Below are 19,330 nucleotides of genomic sequence, written 5' to 3' on the forward strand. Positions count from 1 at the left end.
GTTCCTATTCCAGACGGTCCTGCACCTCTGAAACTACCTGACTAGTCAGGGCATTTTATGTGGTCATTAATCACCTGCTGTGAACCGTAAACGTCAGAGTGATCAAAGTGAGTTGGCAATGCCGAGCAAATTACAAATGGCATTTACTCTATTGGGTGGCACAGAACATCTTTCGGCAGTATGGAGAACCCTGGCCTGATTTTATCACCACCGCCAAGCACACACAATGTCAGCAGTTTTGTGCACTGGAGTTACCAGAAAGGCTGCATCTGACTATCAAGACTGTCTTCTCTTCAAAATGGCTTCAGATTGTTGCATGAGTGAGCTTCAGGGACTTTCAGTCCAGCTGCTTTGCACCACCTTTTTTCTGGCCAAACTGGTGCTGAGGACCAGAGCGGCCTTTCTGTTGCAGGTAGCGACTCCTTTTCACTCTTCAAATGTTCTTTGCTCCACTTCACCCCTTGAAAGAGGAGAAGTAACTCCACTGTTTTGACTCTAAAAATGTGTTGAGTTTCGACATTAATCGCACCAAGATCATCAAGTGGACAGTAAGCTCTATGTGAGGTTTTCTGGGACAAGGACAGACAAGACAGTGTAGAAAAGCATCTTATCAAGATAGATAGTTTGCTTTAAGAGGATCTGCTGTGTATTGGTTAAGAAGCAGCCTCCAGAGCGTCTGAAGGCTCTTTCCATCAAAGCCAAGGCTGATATCACTACTTTGGCATGCAGAGTGTATGTTCTGGATATCGCAGCGTGGGCATCAGTGCGCATGTTTACGAAAAACTACTGCCTTGACAGAAAGGTTACACTGGAATGGCATTTTGTCTGTTTGGTCCTGCTGGATTTTTTTTTTGTCTAAACCATTCCCCATGCCAACCACCTTGGGATGCCCTGCTTTGGTATCGATTTACAAGATGAGGAATCTGCAGTTAGAAGTATCCTTCAGGGTAACAATTTACTTACCTTCAGTAGATCTCTTTCTTGAGATACGTTCTCTAAATAGAGATTCATCACTGCCTTCCCATGTCCCCAAACAATCAATCAAGAAATTTGTATAGCGTGCTACTCACCCGGAGGGTCTCAAGGCGCTAGGGGGAGGGGGGTCCGCTACTGCTCGAACAGCCAGGTCTTGAGTTGCTTCCTGAAGGAGAGGTGGTCTTGGGTCAGACGGAGGTGGATGGGGAGGGAGTTCCAAGTCTTGGCCGCCAGGTAGGAGAAGGATCTTCCTCCCATTGTGGCTCTTCGAATGCGTGGAACGGCGGCGAGGGCGTGGCTGGTCGATCGCAGCTGTCGGATGGGAGTGGAATGGTCTTTTCTCCATCTAAAAGGTTTCCATATAGAGACCTGCACACTTCCACTTCTGATTGATTATTGGACTCTGTGTCCGAGGGCGCTGACAGTGTTGAGAAAGAAACTGATATGAGCGCACTGGAGTGGCACTTATATGTGGCTTCAACCATCACTTCAGGGGTGGAAGAAGACCTGTGTATAGCTGCATGATGCCACCAACCGGCAGCGGAAGCTATGCTGTAAAGATCTTCTGGATCAAATCTGGAGCCCAGGGATATCCACAAAGTGAGGAATCTGCTGTTTTCAAAATATTCACCAGAATGATTGTTACTGAAGGTAAGTAACTTATTCATATTGATGTTTGTAGGTCAGTGTGCATAAATACCAGGGGGTGTTCCTTAGTTGGGGCCCTTTGGTCTGTTTTCTGTGTGTGTACAAGTGTAAGTGTGTAGTTCTTTGTGTGCAAATATGTCTGTAACTGTATTGCTGTGTTTGTATATATACATGCTTATGCATGTTCTATGTCACTGTGTGCATGCATTTGTGTACCGGTATGCATTATTCAAAAGTCATACCTATTGGCTTTTGGTGGCAGTAGCTGATTAAGGAGGAACTGATGAGGTTGCACTCACAAGCGCAGGGAAAGGAGTGCGACCATTTATGCTGTCCAATCACGTGTGTGGTACAGGATGCTTAAAGTTCTATTAAACAGCTCAGGGTGCAATTTCCAGTACTCCCTAGAGGTGGCGGTGGTACCTAGAGGTTTGTAAGAGTTCCGGGGATGGGGATCTTAAGGAGTAGGAGATTACAAACACTGATTCAGTAGGCCAAATATAGCTAGAAGTAACAGACAAATCTGGCCCAGCTGTCTCTTGAAGCCTGGTAGGGCTATCCAAGGCAACATAAAGAGTTTTGCAGCTTTTGTGGTGATTTGGGCCAAAGGTTCAATGTTATTCAAAGAAACTAAAATCAATGGGTTTCTTGGGTGCATGGGAACTTTTACCATTTCTAGGTAAATGTTTTCTGTGACCACTGGTGCCAATGAGTCACACATGGCTCACGGTTTTCCAGTTTGGTCTACTGTTTGGATGAAAAAGACAGTGTATTGAAATGGGCCATTGTTTTGGGTTTGTTTTGAGTTTGGTTACTAGCATTTCAAAGTCATGATTTGGGCCACCAGAAATACTTTAAAAGAGTTTTGAGAGAGACATTCGGGTATTTTCCGATGGCTACAAATCAGCATCTACTGGGAATAGTTGAAAAATTATTTCGCCTCTTGGTCTCCATTCTTCTTCTGGATAGGTTAGGAAGAATGTTGTTTTGTGTTTCTTTGAGAGGGTCAATCGAAGATAACTGTTGGGATTTAAAACTCTAGTTATCAGTGCTGGACCAGGACACCCAGAAGAGTGGTGGTCAGAAGTAGCCAGATGGCTCTCCACACACTATCATAGCACACTTGAGGGGAGTCACAGGCCATGGCTCAACAACAGTAAGCCAGAGGTCAGATGGTGTTATACAGGGGGGGGCAGATGGGTTTACAGAGTTCCTGCCAGGTATAAATGAGTAGTTTTGCTAGGTAGAGTCACTAATCAAGCGCCACTGCAAACTACCCTGCTCCTCATTGGGATTAGACTGGCCGGTTCTACATTAGGGAGGTTTGTCCTTGGGTTGGTCTTGAATTCTTCCCGGAGCTATGAGATACCTCTTGTTCAGCAGGAAGGAAGATATTCCATGTTAGAATGGCATCATGGTCAAAGCTGCAGCGCCAAGACGCCGCGGCATTCGAGCGCTTTACAAACCCTTCAGTCAGTCAGTCATTCAGGTGTTGCTCTACCAAGTGTTGCCTACAGAGAGCCAATATTGATATGATCAAGGAGCCTGCGACAAGGGTCCAGCTCTCATCCACGATGATGCTTTATTCTATCCTCTTGTTCTTTGGTCCGGTTCTCCCCTTCTTTTATCTCGCGATACTCTCATCTAGCTCTCTCCTGTTGTGCTCACCACCATTCTTTCCCTGATGCAGCTGCCGACCCTGTGCCAGTTAATGGTGTACATGAAGCCATCTTTGCTGAAACATCACTTGGAGCGGGTCCAGAAATCAGAAGAGTCACAGACCACGGAGAAGCAACTGGATCAGACATGCGATCTAGATCGAGAGGTTTGTAAGGATGATTTGGATTATATTGAATTTTCTCTTAGATAAGTGATTACCTGTAAGTTACACTTTGCAGTCCAAGCATACGGCCACATGCTGATACGACAAAGGCGTCCACAAGGCTACTATGGTGCTGGATTGTTGTGATGAACTGATATTTTAGACTAGGAGGGTTGGTAAGTACAATCCTTGCGCTCTTCCCTTGACATTAACACCTCTCCAAAGCTCAGCTTTCATGTGCTAATTTTATTTGAAAACATTCTACACACCAAGAGTCTTAAAATCACGAAGCATGTGTTTTTCTTACTGATAGAAGCTAGAGACGGGTACGTTTTCTTGGTAGCCTATTGTAGGAGTTTTCATGCATTTCAGTGGGTTGTTTCCATATCACTCCTGAGTGGATTTTCAAACCGCTTGCCATGGCTGCCTCTGTCCAGTGCATGCCTGGGACGTGTCCTCTTTCGCTTCTGAGTGGACTGAAGGGGCCTTTCTGTGGCTGCCTGTAATCCAGTGCATTCCTGTTGGCTGCTCCTTTGCCGCACCGTCCCAATCAAGAACCTCAACTTTCGTCTTGTGTGGAATGATATAAAACCCACATGCGCAGCTGTGTCTCATCCAAACTCATTCCACCTAACGCGTAGGTACAGCATAAGTAAAGACACGAGTAGCACATTTCAGTACTCATCACAAATGACAAGAATACATTTCCTGTATAGGTCACACTAATAACACACACCATTTCATCCACACACCACTGTAAATGAATGTAAAGTGCAGACTTTCTACCCTCACTCTTATTCCCTCCACTACACGCTTAAGGATAAGAGCACCACTTTGTGTTGTCATGGCAGGAAGCCAAAATGTTTCCCATATAGGCCACACTTCACTACCACAAAATGTAACAGACTACCATTCCGCCAGTGCGCTTTGCCACGTCGTAAGGTATATAGTACTCTATAAATGCAAGTACAATTCAAGTCAATACAGCCACCCTTTTGTAGGGCTGATTAGACTGGGAGGGTCTAAATTCTTTGACTATTTTGTGTATGTGTGTGGTGTATATATATATATATATATATATTTCATAGTCAATTGAAACCATTAAAATTAATTTGATAAAATACAGTTTCCTTCGTCAAGAAGCTATGAAAAACAAAAATATATATTAGAATTATCAGTAAGATATTTAAATGCGGCTAACCCGACTGGCAGCAGTGCTCGGACTCCATGAACTACAGCAGCATTCAAATAACCCATTAGCCGATTCTCTCTGCAACCTTGTCCTCGAACTCAGAAAATCTCACAGTGAGTCTGCAATGTATTCCATGGAAGCAGTGTTTGATTGCCTCCTGGCAAGAACAGATATTCAGCTCCCTAAACAGTGGTTTGAGCAGCAGTCTTCTTTCTTGCTCAAAGGTAGGACAGACGCATAGGACATGAGCCAGAGATTCTTTAGGGTAAGAGCAGAAGCGACAAGAGTTATCAGGACGAGTGTGTTTCCACTCTTGGGCCCATTCCCCTACATCAAATAGACCAAACCAAAGCCATTAACTTTTTAATTTGAGAGTTGTAGAGAAAAGTGACAGTAGATAGTGTTGTGGCAACAGTTCTGCATTGGTAGGGGCTGAAGATTGACTGTGGGTCTTAGCCTGTAGGGTGAGCAAGTCAGCTTTCGCCGACGGATTAGTAACAACCAGTTCTCCTCAGTAGGTGTTTGAAGCATCCTTAGGAGATATTCAACGACCATGGTGGAACCATTTGAAGTTCCACAAGGGACTTCTCAGTAGCAATATGCCATGGTGTGGAAGATGAGTCAGTCAAGTCTAGGCCCAGATAAAACTCAAATCTCCTGACCTCTGTTTTTTTATTTTAAACCAAAACTTTAGCAGGTTTACCTCTTTGTGCCAATACTTGCTCCCTAAGACCGAATTTCATTGTTTGGCTATCTAAAGATGGATCTAAATAACTTAGATCAAATTAGGTCATCCAAACTTATCTGAGAATGTTCCAAGGCCATAACCTAATGAAGGCAGATATTTGGCATTTATCACCCGCAATAGTAGCAGGAGGGAGGGCCCTGTGAGGGTATTGGCAACTTTGTTTGGTGCATTCCCTTTAGCCTTGTTTTAAAGTGCTTCCATATGAAGTTTGCTTGAACCTGAGGCTTGTAATTCGACACTGTAGGAAGGTGGATACCTGACTATGGTTACCCCAGATTTTTTTCCTTGTGTTTAGCTGGTTTTCGACTTAGTTGGCCTGGGATCCTGCTAATCAGGACCCCAGGCTATCTGCTCTCTCTTTAAATGGACTCCATGTACTATAGGTACATAACCAATTTGGTACTGGACACCTTATCAGCCCCTGTACAGTGCACTATAGGTGCCCAGGGCATAGGTGCATCCAAGGCCTACCAGGTGCTGCAGCATATCTTTTGTCACCCCTGGCTGGTACTTAAATCGACACAACTGGCTGTTTCCACAGCTGGGGCAAGGTGGTGTACTCACCCCTTGCTTAGATGTAGTATACCTATGTCTAAACCTATATCTGGACACATCTATACCTATCAGTCACTCCTATGGCAGGCCTTTACAGTCCTAGAGGCAGAGTGCTTGGTTTTATGTGAGATGGTGCTCTAGCATGAGCTGAGCCTGTCTGCAGTGTTGGGACCAATTGCTTAATGCTGTTCCAGTGATACTGTCATACCATATACTCTTAAGTGCATTATAATCCTTACAGTTATTGCAACTCTGGTTTGGCTTTATCAAAACATGTCGTGTTTGGTGTCATACACATTGGAATACTATCCCCTTGCCAGTCCTGGTAATGGGGATAGCATCCCACCCTTCTAGAGGGTGAAGGCATGTTACTTTACTGAAAACGCGGTTAATCCTAACCAGAGCCCCAGCATCACAAAATGGATGCTGCTGCCACAGACCCATGTCTGGCCTCCTGCTGCTGACCGAAACTTGGCAGAGGACGCCTGGACAAAGGGTTTCCTGTCACAGGGAGGTGTCACCACACTCCAGACAGGAGATAGTGGATTGTAGCAGGGAGGGTTGGAAGAAACTAGACACTGCCTGGGGCGCACAAGGTGTCCCTGGGCAGATTCCAGTCAAACCGGTTCTGGGGCCATCCAGCCCCAGTCCTGGCACGAAACTAGACAAAGGGAAAGGGGTGTAACCACCCCCTTCCTGGGTCCCACCAATAGGAGGGACCTAGCAGGTAGTCCAGCCCCCAGATTTGGAATATAGGTGGGAGCAGTGCCAATGCACATCAGATTATCCTGACTGAAATTTATGAAACGAAACTCTGGACCCTTCGACATCCCACTTGACGTGGAAGACTGAAGAATCTCCCTTGTGGTCAAGGAGTGACCACCCTGTGCAAACAGGCACCATCCAGCACCTCGACGTTTGCTTTGTTGCAGTTCCCGCCGGAACTCGAGCGACAGAGATCGACAAGACCCAGCGTGCCTGCCTTCTAACAGCCCGATCCACAGTCCCTGCAGAGCTGAGACCAGTGGAGGCCACCTGAAGCGTGGGAGCGGCCATCTTGGAGAAACTATGAAGCGCTGACCGTGCAGCATCCGAGGCTCCCTCGAAGCTGTGCATTGGAGTCTGAAAAGCTCCAGCCCCAAGAAGCTTGTGCACCGAAGCTCACCCCTCCACACTCGACGAGTGCTGCGTGGGGCCCTTTTGCATTTTCCTGCTTGACGCGTTGGTCCGGTCGCTTGCCCGTTGGCTAGTGACCCCAGTACCGACGAACCTTTGAATTTGCTCAGCTAGTCTAGTTGCTCCAGACTGGCCCTCGCTCCCCTGAAAAGGAGCACCCGCTCAGACCTTGCTGGTCCGAGTATTAAGCCATCTTTGAATCCTGCGTGGGTTGCATTTGCCAAGGCCTGTTGACTTCGATCTTGAAGCCGACACCGCCGACAGCGAGACCCTTCGTGGGACAGCTCGTGATTCACTCCAAGACATCCTCGGTGCCCCAGAGACCACGTGGCAGCGGAGAGAAGCTACATGACATCGACCTGATTGCGCCCGACATTGCCTGGTTCCTTCCTGGTCACTGGCTAGTGACCCAGACTCTGTCCCCTCTGCTTTCAGGTACTCTACAACTTCAATCCACCCTTGGATCGCACCGGACACTTCTCTTCTGGACGCCTGCAGCATCTTCATCTCCAGGCACCCTAGATCTTCGTGACGAAACCCGACACACCTTTGCACCTGTGCACCCGCTTCCTGTGGGTGAGGTAACTCTTGAACGCCGGTGCTCCTGTAGAGTTTTACACCTCTAGTGTCTAAGTCTAAAGTTTTGTCCTTCTAGTCCAGTCGGAAGACTCTTAAAACTGTAACTCGATAACTTTTACGCACCATGGACTTTACATTGGTGCAAGCTGGTGCTTTAGGCACTGCACCCGAATCCCGCGGGCCACTCCCGTCCTAACTGCTGTTAGTCCAGTGTAGTCCAAGCAATTCACAAGGCCCTAGGCCTTACCCCTGATCGATTAGTGATTGTTATACCACTTTTTTGATATATGGTTTGAGTGGCCACTGGCCTCATCCATAATTGTCCCACTTGTGTATGTTATACTGTGCTTTTATTTAAACGCTTGTGCTTCATTTCTCATAAAGAGTAGTGGGGATTATTCTAAGAATAAATACATATATTTTGATAATATTTAACTTGTGTGGTGTCCTTTCATTTAGTATTACAGGATTGCATTTTGTAAAACAGCTCGCTTCACTCGCCCTCTGAAGGTAAGCCTTTAAGGCTGCTTAGACCATGCTACCCCTAGGATAGCTTGTCTATAAGGTTGACTTACAACCACTACCATAAGGGATTGTTTGGACTGATATAAGGTGCCCCCAGAACTGGAGACATCATACATCAGGCCAACTTCTCACATTGGTGAGCAGTGGTACGGATTCGAGCTTTGCTGTTGTTTTACCTTTGCAATCTTATATCAAATTGAAAGATCACATTAAGTACCATAGGTACATATAAATAAAAGCTTAGCATATTTAAGTTCTACTGAACTTAGTAGTTGTAGGTAGCAGGGCTTAGCACACCCTGACTACAACTCACTAGCAAGGTACAGTAGGAAAACACTTAGTGTAGGTAGGTGCATCACTTACACCACACTAGAGTCATGTCTGGCACAGGTGAAGCTACAGGCTCTCTACCTGTGACGGTTGACCCTCCACAGGCAACCTCCAACTATGACAAATTCAGCCACAGAGACTTGAGTGCCTTGTGCACTTCAAGGAAGCTGAGAAAGGGTCACAACCCTACCATTCCTATCATGATAGCCATCCTAGAAAAGGATGATCTTGAGAGAAATAGAATAGTTCCCTCAGTGTCAGGAGAAGGAGTGAATCCCCCAGATAATGAGAACACCTCCCCAGAAGTAGACAATGAGGAGGCAGACCCTGAATCAGAAGGTGAAGAGTCAGATCATGGTCAAGGGGATACCCAGGTGCCAGTGGTAAGGCTTAGCCAAGCCAACTTGGCCCTACATGGGAATGGAGAAGGACACTTCCCCAGACCCAATAGCAGGATTCTCCCAGGCAATAGGAGAGAGAGAACCCCTTCCAGGGATTCTCACATTTCTAGTGCCTCAAGAGAATCACAGAGAGGAATGACTTCCCCTCAAAGAAGAGAGCGTAAGGCCAGGATGAGAGCAGTTAATCTCCCAATAGAAAGAGAGGAATTAGCCCTGGCCCAAGCTAGACTAGCTCTTGCAAGAGAGCAGAAGTTGAGTGGGGAGATCCCCACTGGTGGCAGCATTATCCCAAGGGATAAAGACAGGTCCTATGAACATAGAAACCTGAGTAAGATTGTACCCCCTACAGAGATGGGGATGATATCCACAAATGGATAACTGCTCTGGAGAGGGCCTGCATGGTACAGCAGGTCCTCCAAGATCAGTGGGCAGCAATCTTGTGGCTCTCCTTTTCTGAGAAAGGGAGAGATAAGCTCCTCACTGTTAGAGCTGAGGATGCTAAAAACTATACAGTCCTGAAGAGTGCTCTCATTGATGGGTTTGGCTTAACCACTGAGCAATACAGGTTGTTGTTCAGGGATACCCAAAAAGCACAGACTCAGGACTGGACTGATTTTGTAGATTGTGCTACTAAGGCTCTGGAAGGTTGGCTACATGGTAGCAAAGTACATGACTATACAGGATTGTATAATTTGATTATGAGGGAGCAGATCCTAAGTAATTGTCAGAACCAGCTTTTACACCAGCACCTGGTGGACTCAGATCTGACCTCTCCACAAGAATTGGGTAAGAGGGCAGACAAATGGGTCAGAACCAGGATTAGGCCTAAGAATCAGGGTAATGACCAAAAGAAGGATACTTCCAAGGCTCAGGAGAAGGGTGGGGATAAATCTAAAGAAAAGTCTCCCACAGGGCCCCAAAACTCCAAGGGTGGGGGTGGGTCCCAAAACACTTCCTCTGACCAGAAGAAACCTTATTGCCATGTCTGTAAACAGCCTGGCCACTGGAAAACTGATAGCAGTTGTCCAAGGAATAACAATAAGGAAAACATACCTCCAAGTAAAGCTCCAACACCTCCTGTTACTGTCAGCAGTAATCCCCCAGGTGGTAGGAGCACCCCCAAGAATTTTGAGTGGGTTTACTTTTGGAGCTCAGGTGGATTCTGGCCTAACCAGGTCCCCTAATCCAGATACTCTTGTCTATGAAAATGGCATGGGGTTTGCCAACTTCACTGATTGCCCAAACACTTTGAGCAAGTATAGACAGGAGCCCATCATCAATGGTCAAAAAGTTGAGGCCTACAGAGACACAGGGGCTAGTATCACTATGGTGACTGAGAACCAAGTCCCCTCAAGGCAACTTTTACCTGGTGCCACATATCAGGTGACTAACATTGATGGAGTTCAGAAAAATCATCCCATGGCAGTGGTAAATGTCAGCTGGGGAGGTGTCACTGGCCCAAAGAGAGTGGCAGTGTCAGCAAACTTGCCTGTAGATTGTCTACTTGGGAATGATTTGGAAATCTCAGCCTGGGCTGAGGTTGAACAAGAAACCCATTCTAAAATGGTAAATCTCCAGGGAAAGGTTAGTGGGGCTGTGATGGCCACAGCCCCAATCCAAGATGTCCTTCCTGAAAAGGTTGGTAGGGCTGTGCGAGACTCAGCCCCATCTTCAGCAGAATCCCTTCCTGAACAGGTTAGCAGAGCTGTTATGATAACAGCCCATACCCAAACTGAGTGCCTTCCTGAAAAGGTTGGTGGGGCAGTGATGGCCACAACCCAAACTCAAACTGATTCATGTGTTGTGAAGCCTGAAACTATGGATCACTCCACACAAACAGAGAGCATTGAGGAGGAAGATACATCTCCCTCCCACTAGACATTAGGAAAGGATCAGCCTCCTCAGGGAACTGATCTTACCCCTTGTGAAGAAACTGCCCCAGAGGTAGTCAGGCCTAGCCTGGCAGAGCCCCTGATGTCAGTGGACCCTTCCAAGGTGGGACCCAGTCTGGAGCAGGTAACCTGCCCCTCTCTACCCTGCCTCAGTCAGCCCAGGGCTGCAGAGGTCAAGGAGGTCAGTGAGCCCCAAAGGGCCCCCTGTCAAATAAAACACCCCCATCAGCAGATTAGGGGCACCAAAGCTAGCAGCCCTAGCAAGGTGAGAACTTTAAAAGTTCCTGAGGGATCCCCCTTACAACTAGTTAGGGACCTCCTCCAAATGGACACTGTTGGGCACAGCCAAACCTGGGACCCCAAGGCCCAAAACCTGATCTGTCCCTCCAGTAAGCCAACAGAAGGGACCCAGCCTCCAGCTGTAGGCAGCCAGAGGTTGACCCTGAGAGCACAGTGCAACTCAGTCAAGGAAAGAAAGGCACACATGGTGGAAGATGATTGGAGGGAGCTGAGCCCTACCTTAGTGGAGCCCCACTTCAGTACTCCATCTCAACACCAGCCTTTTACTTTGCCAAAACACACCAAAGGTAGTGATTCCCTATGGTGGAGACCCTCTGATACCCCTAGGGTGAGGGATTGCTTAGTGGACCATGAGACAGGGGGTAACCATGCTAGTGCAGGTACTTCCTTATATGGCCACTTAGGCAATATAGGCTTACCTGGTCAAGGATAGCCTTATCTCCTTTCGTTTGGGGGGGGCTATGTAGGAAGGTGGATACCTGACTATGGTTACCCCAGATTTTTTGCCTTGTGTTTAGCTGGTTTTCGACTTAGTTGGCCTGGGATCCTGCTAATCAGGCCCCAGGCTATCTGCTCTCTCTTTAAATGGACTCCATGTACTATAGGTACATAACCAGTTTGGTACTGGACACCTTATCAGCCCCTGTACAGTGCACTATAGGTGCCCAGGGCATAGGTGCATCCAAGGCCTACCAGGGGCTGCAGCATATCTTTTGCCACCCCTGGCTGGTACTTAAATTGACACAACTGGCTGTTCCCACAGCTGGGGCAAGGTGGTGTACTCACCCCTTGCTTAGATGTAGTATACCTATGTCTAAACCTATATCTGGGCACATCTACACCTATCAGTCACTCCTATGGCAGGCCTTTACAGTGCTAGAGGCAGAGTGCTTGGTTTTATGTGAGATGGTGCTCTAGCATGAGCTGAGCCTGTCTGCAGTGTTGGGACCAATTCCTTAATGCTGTTCCAGTGATACTGCCATACCATATACTCTTAAGTGCATTATAATCCTTACGGTTATTGCAACTCTGGTTTGGCTTTATCAAAACATGTCGTGTTTGGTCTCATACACATTGGAATACTATCCCCTTGCCAGTCCTGGTAATGGGGATAGCATCCCACCCATCTAGAGGGTGAAGGCATGTTACTTTACTGAAAACGCGGTTAATCCTAACCAGAGCCCCAGCATCACAAAATGGATGCTGCTGCCACAGACCCATGTCTGGCCTCCTGCTTCTGACAGAAACTTGGCAGAGGACGCCTGGACAAAGGGTTTCCTGTCACAGGGAGGTGTCACACCACCCCAGACAGGAGATAGTGGATTGTAGCAGGGAGGGTTGAAGGAAACTAGACACTGCCTGGGGCGCACAAGGTGTCCCTGGGCAGATTCCAGTCAAACCGGTTCTGGGGCCATCCAGCCCCAGTCCCAGCGCGAAACTGGACAAAGGGAAAGGGGTGTAACCACCCCCTTCCTGGGTTCCACCCATAGGAGGGACCTAGCAGGTAGTCCAGCCCCCAGATTTGGAATATAGGTGGGAGCAGTGCCAATGCACATCAGATTATCCTGACTGAAACTTATGAAACGAAACTCTGGACCCTTCGACATCCCACTCGACGTGGAAGACTGAAGAATCCACCCTGTGCAAACAGGCACCATCCAGCACCTCGACGTTTGCTTTGTTGCAGTTCCCGCCGGAACTCGAGCAACAGAGATCGACAAGACCCAGCGTGCCTGCCTTCTAACAGCCCGATCCACAGTCCCTGCAGAGCTGAGACCCGTGGAGGCGACCTGAAGCGTGGGAGCGGCCATCTTGGAGAAACTACAAAGCGCTGACCGTGCAGCATCCGAGGCTCCCTCGAAGCTGTGCATTGGAGTCTGCGAAGCTCCAGCCCCGAGCAGCTTGTGCACCGAAGCTCACCCCTCCACACTCGACGAGTGCTGCGTGGGGCCCTTTTGCATTTTCCTGCTCGACCCGTTGGTCCGGTCGCTTCCCCTTTGGCTAGTGGCCCCAGTACCGACGAACCTTTGAATTTTCTCAGCTAGTCTGGTTGCTCCAGACTGGCCCTCGCTCCCCTGAAAAGGAGCACCCGCTCAGACCTTGCTGGTGCGAGTATTAAGCCATCTTGGAATCCTGCGTGGGTTTCATTTGCCAAGGCCTGTTGACTCTAATCTTGAAGCCGACACCGCCGACAGCGTGAGCCTTTGTGGGACAGCTCGTGAGTCACTCCAGGACATCCTCGATGCCCCAGAGACCACGTGGCAGTGGAGAGAAGCTACACGACATCGACCTGATTGCGCCCGACATTGCCTGGTTCCTTCCTGGTTCCTTCCTGGTCACTGGCTAGTGACCCAAACTCTGTCCCCTCTGCTTTCAGGTACTCTACAACTTCGATCCACCCTTGGATCGCACCGGACACTTCTCTTCTGGAGAGTGGAGAAGTGTGGCTCAGGGGTTAGAGGCAGCAGACCCGGAATCTGATATCGGTCCTGGACCAGGGTTCAATTCCCCGCCTCGGCGGGGTCTTGGGCTAAAAATTCCACGGACTCGATAATTCTCGCCCCGGTGCCTTCTCGACTCACGGGTTCACACTCTGCGACTCTGGGCAATAGCTTGCTTAATCTCCACAACGGCCTCTCGCGGCGGGATGCCTGACTTTCACCTTGTGGATACCCTGCTATCTCACAGGGGAATACCAGGAAGGGTTCCCTAAGCAAGCGCCGGGACACCCACTGCGGGTAGCTGTGCGCTATATAAGCTCAACTACATTTACATTTACATTTACATTTACATTCTGGACGCCTGCAGCATCTTCATCTCCAGGCACCCTAGATCTTCGTGACGAAACCCGACACACCTTTGCACCTGTGCACCCGCTTCCTGTGGGTGAGGTAACTCTTGAACGCCTGTGCTCCTGTAGAGTTTTACGCCTCTAGTGTCTAAGTCTAAAGTTTTGTCCTTCTAGTCCAGTCGGAAGACTCTTAAAACTGTAACTCAATAACTTTTACGCACCATTGAATTTACATTGGTGCAAGCTGGTGCTTTAGGCACTGCACCCGAATCCCACGGGCTACTCCTGTCCTAACTGCTGTTAGTCCAGTGTAGTCCAAGCGATTCACAAGGCCCTAGGCCTTACCCCTGATCGATTAGTGATTGTTATACCACTTTTTTGATATATGGTTTGAGTGGCCACCGGCCTCATCCATAATTGTGCCACTTGTGTATGTTATACTGTGCTTTTATTTAAACGCTTGTGCTTCATTGCTCATAAAGAGTAGTGGGGATTATTCTAAGAATAAATACGTATATTTTGATAATATATAACTTGTGTGATGTCCTTTCATTTGGTATTACAGGATTGCATATGGTAAAACAGCTCGCTTCACCCGCCCTCTGAAGTTAATCCTTTAAGGCTGCTTAGTCCATGCTACCCCTAGGATAGCTTGTCTATAAGGTTGACTTACAACCACCACCATAAGGGATTGTTTGGACTGATATAAGGTGCCCCCAGAACTGGAGACATCATACATCAGGCCAACTTCTCACAGACACCAAGATATTTGTAGGCACTGATTATTGCACGTTGCCCTAATTTCCATGTCCAAGGATACATTTTATGGATCTGGGACAAAGTGACGACTTTGTTTAAAAAAAATATATATTTCTAAGCCATTTTTCTTACAATAGGAGGCCAGGTTGTTTAAGGAGTACTGAAGGCCGCTCGCCAAATAACCTAGCAACACAGTGTCATCTGCACACTACAAGATACAAAGTTGTTGACTGTGCTCGAGGATAGGCCTTTTGATTTTTCACTGTTGGCTCCATGTCGGCAATGAATACATTGAATACTATAAGGGCCAGCTCCTACACTTGCTTTAGCCCTTTGTTTACATAAGCCTTATTGCAGGGCCGGCTTTAGGGCAGTGCGACTGGTGCGGTCGTACTGGGCACTGACCTGTTGTGGGGGGCGCTGTGATCTAAGGAGTGCACTGTTTTTGGCAAAATCTTAGGATATAGAGATGAGGGGCACTCTTGCAGGTAGTTCAGAGAGAATCCAAGGAGGCGGTCATGAGACGTGGGGGCGCCAAAAGTGATTGTCGCACCGGGCGCCATCAGCGCTAAAGCCGGCCCTGCCTTATTGGAGAGTGTACCATCACTACTAAGTTTTATTTGTATCCAATTATTGGAATACAGAGAGATGATGGAATTCAGTACCTTGGCCGACAAGCCCCAATTGCTCACTTTCTGCCATAGACGACCTCTGTCAATGCTATTGATTGCTTTACTGTATTAAATTAAGCATGCATTCAAAGATTTTTTGCTAGATAGTGTTTCACGGACTTAATAAGAAAGTGCTTCAATATTACCAATAGTGATGGTGTTATTTCGAAAGCTGGTCTGGAACAACTGTATTAAATTTGCCTGAGTTACCCAGTCTCGAACATCTTTTAGAATCAGAAAGGCAAAGAATTTGGCCTTAACATCAAGGAGGGCTATCAGTTTGTAATTGTTTCCTACGGTCATAGAACCTGTCCAGTTAAATCGATAGAAAACGTTCTTTACAGAGTTATGTATTGACTGCAATAATAAAAGATAATCTTGGATTGGAGCTTCTGAAGTTTCAGGTGCGGCTACATTTGTTCCATATAAGAGATTGACATAGTCTTTCCATACCGCTCTATAAATATGGTTTGGTCGGGGAGATCCTGTTGGTGTGGTAAGCTGATTCACCCACTTCCAGAATTGTCTGCTACTGGAATAGGAACCAACATTATAATAAAAAAAGCCCAGGTTTGCTCGTTGGCCACTTGCTTTGCTTTCTAGACCAGTTTCTGATATTGCTTCCTCAGTTTGGAGAGGTTAGCCCTTTGCAGATTGACATCGTGATTTGATTTGGTTAAAGATCTGTAAGCTTGGTCGCTTTTCTTTTTACATTTTGCAGGGAAACTGTATACCATTATTTAATACCTTTCAATAGCTGCCTGTTATTATTGCGGGTCTTGCTCGTAAATTCAGATTGTAAATTTACTAATGTATTAGACCAAGTTGAATGGTTAAATGGATCATTAGCCAAGGCAATTAGGTTAAGGTAGTTATTGCAATCTCTCTCAAATGTATTCCTCCATTTTACCAACTGCTTTTCTACATTTAATGACCATTTATACGCACTATTATTAGATTAATAATACCATCTCCCACCTAGTTGGTGCTCTAAATCCTATAGACACGAATTAGCGGGACTGTCTTCCCCGGGAAATTATTGCTTTCTAATTAATGTTCTATCTTAAATTCGTTAATTTAAAATGTTTTTTAATGTATTTCTATTTTAAAGTTCAAAGTTGTTCAGCATAAAATTGAAAGGCTGCCTGATTGTCTCCTTTTTTGCAGCCCTCTTGACTGCGGGAATAAAGTGTGTTTCATATCCAACGGGAAAGGTTGTCTCAATTGCCCAAGTTTCTTGCAAACAAATCAGATCAAATTGTGACAGATAGGTTATGGCCTCTTGTTGTATATTAAGTTGGCTCCAAAAAGCTATGTTCCAAGAGCATAGTTTTATGCGGTCAATTTTAAGATATTAATGCTCCTCTCAGTTTTTGCACGTTGCCGAACTCAGGAACACTATTTGGTTGGACAGCCACTGCCTCTCACTTATCGGTTGCCTTTGGCCAAGGTTCCGGGGAGCCATTACCAGTCTTGTTGCCTTTACAGAGGTCTACCCAATCAGTTTCCCCCACAAGGCAACACCATTTCAGAAGCCTCTATAGTTTGTCCTCGTGTCAACATGGGCACCCGGTTGGTGGCAGGATTCTGTACCACCTTCACAAATGTGGGAAATAACTTTAGATAAGTGGGTGCCTCAAATTTTCCAGTTGGGGTACGCCCTCCCATTCTAACAGACCCCCATCCTCCAGTTAGCTGACAGAGGACCACCTCTCGCTCTAACGAAAGGAAGTATTGGCTCTTCTGACCAAAGGAGAAATCAAGAGGGTACTGGCATCAGAAGTAGGTAGTGGTATCTATCCCAGCTACCTTTAGGTACTACAGAAGGGCTAAGACCTCTGTCCCATATTAGAGCTATACCCTTTCAACTACTTCCTGAAGAAGGAAGAATTCAAGAAGCTCACCTTGGCACATGTCGTACCTGCCCTCGATCTTGTAGACTGGATGGTAGTGTTAGACTTCCAGGACACTTATTTCATTTCCCTATCCTGCCTGCTTACAGGCATTACCAGTGCAGGTAGGCCAAGAGCATTATCAGTTTGCTGTGCTCCCCTTTGGACTCACCAGTCGCCCTCGGGTTTTCACCAAGATGATAGCGGTGGTTGCAGATGTGACCGGTCAGGTTAGTGGTTTCAGTCTTGCCCTAACTTTACGACTGGCTGTTGAAAGCAGGACCACCCCAGGCAGTCGTATCCTACCTCCAGACTTCGGCAAATCTCCTGCACTTGCTGGGGTTTAATATAAATGTGCCAAAATCACACTTGACTCCCTCTCAGAAGCTACCTTTCCTCTGAGCTGTTCTGAATACAGTGCAGTTTCAGTCCTATCTTCCAGAACAGCGAGTAAAGGATATTCGAGCTATGATTCCAATGTTTTGGCCTCTGTCCTGGATTTCGGTGAGACCAACTATGAGGCAGCTAAGCATCATCGCCTCCTGCATCCTGTTTGTAAAGCATGCCAGTTGGCATTTGTGGGCTCTGCAGTGAGATTTTAAGGCTCAGTGGGCACAGCTTCTGGGACATATCTCCAATCTGGTCCAGATATCAAGGGGGAATGGAAAAGCACTGCAGTGGTGGCTCACAGTCCATGATTGAGTCAGTGGTAGACCCCTCTCCATTCCCCACCCAGAGCTCACATTGGTAACAGATGCAACACATCTGGGTTGGGGCAGCCATCTGGGAGAGGTGAAGATCAGAGGGCTCTGGTCTCCAACAGAGTATCAGATCCACGTCAGCGGATTAGAACTAAGAGGGATTTGCCTGGCATTGAAAGCCTTTCTTCCTTCCATCAAGGGACACCACCACCATGTGGTATTGCAACAAGCAGAGCGGAGTGGGTTGGGGGCTCTGTGTCGAGGCCCTGCACCTCTGGATATGGCTGGAACATCAGGATTTGTTTCTGGTGGTTGAACATCTGGCGAGCTCCCTGAACGCCAGAGCAGGCAAACTCATCTGTCTATGCCTTGTGGATGACAAATGGTGTCTTCATTCGGAGGTAGTGCAAGGTCTCTTCAAAGGTCGGGGAGAACTTTGATTAGATTGCTTTGCTACCACCGAGAACGTGCAATGTCAGTATTTCTATGCACTGGAGTTTCCAAGGTGGCTTTCGCTTTTCATCTTGAGTGGAGAACAGGACTCCAGTACACCAATACACTCCTGTTCAGAGTTCTCAAGAAGATCAAGATTGACCAGGCCCAATTCATCTTAGTGGCCCCAGATTGGGCAATGGAAGTCTGGTATCCCGAACCTCTGAGCAGAAGCATCTGTACTCTGATCAGGCTACTCCTTTGGGAGATTCTTCTGTCGCAGCAGCAGTGAAGGGTTCTGCACCCAAACCTGCTCACTCTCCACCTTCATATACAGAGATTGAACAGCGACTGTTGAGAGTGTTCGACCTCCCTCCCAAAGTGTGTGATGTCATCTAGGCCGCCAGACATCCCTCTACGAAAATGATTTAAGCCTGCCGATATGATAAGTTTCTAGCTTGGTGTGTATTCAAATCTGTTGAACCCTTGTTTGCACCCTTGTCTGAAGTGCTGCTGGTTGTTCTGTCCCTAGCCTGGCAAGGCTTTGCTTTGGACATGGTTAAGGTGTACCTTTCGACCATTTCTGCCTTCCTACAGTTACAAGACCACCTTCCCGGTTCAAGTCACCTGTTGTGACTAGTTTTCCTTAAAGGTTTGCAACACATGTTTCCTCATCTGCCTTTCATTATGCCCTATGGGACCTGAATTTAGTCCTCATCTTCCTCAAGTGCTCATCCTTTGAGCCGATGCACAGCTGCCTTCTGTGACTGCTCACCATCAAAACTGTCTCCCTTCTGCCGATTACATCTGCTATGAGGGTTATCGAATTGCAAGTGGTTTCCTTTAACCCCTGTACACTTCCTTCTTTGCATACAAGCTGGTTCTTTGAACCCAAGCATCCTTTTTGTGAAAGGTATGACATCTTTTCACGTTGGGTGGAC

The 19,330-nt window shown here is 47.1% G+C and overlaps 1 protein-coding gene across 13 annotated transcripts in view; it reads left to right on the forward strand.

The window, feature by feature from the left end:
* FAM178B (family with sequence similarity 178 member B) overlaps positions 1-19,330 on the forward strand; it is a 2,777,737-nt gene that overhangs the window by 2,476,926 nt on the left and 281,481 nt on the right. For all 13 annotated transcript variants that reach the window (XM_078666947.1, XM_078666951.1, XM_078666950.1 and 10 more), the window contains one exon: positions 3,314-3,448. In XM_078666947.1, the coding sequence (XP_078523073.1) occupies positions 3,314-3,448 (135 nt within the window). The remainder of the gene's footprint in view (positions 1-3,313; positions 3,449-19,330) is intronic.

This window comes from Lissotriton helveticus, chromosome 11 (genome assembly GCF_964261635.1).
Source record: "Lissotriton helveticus chromosome 11, aLisHel1.1, whole genome shotgun sequence".
Taxonomy (NCBI): domain Eukaryota; kingdom Metazoa; phylum Chordata; class Amphibia; order Caudata; family Salamandridae; genus Lissotriton; species Lissotriton helveticus.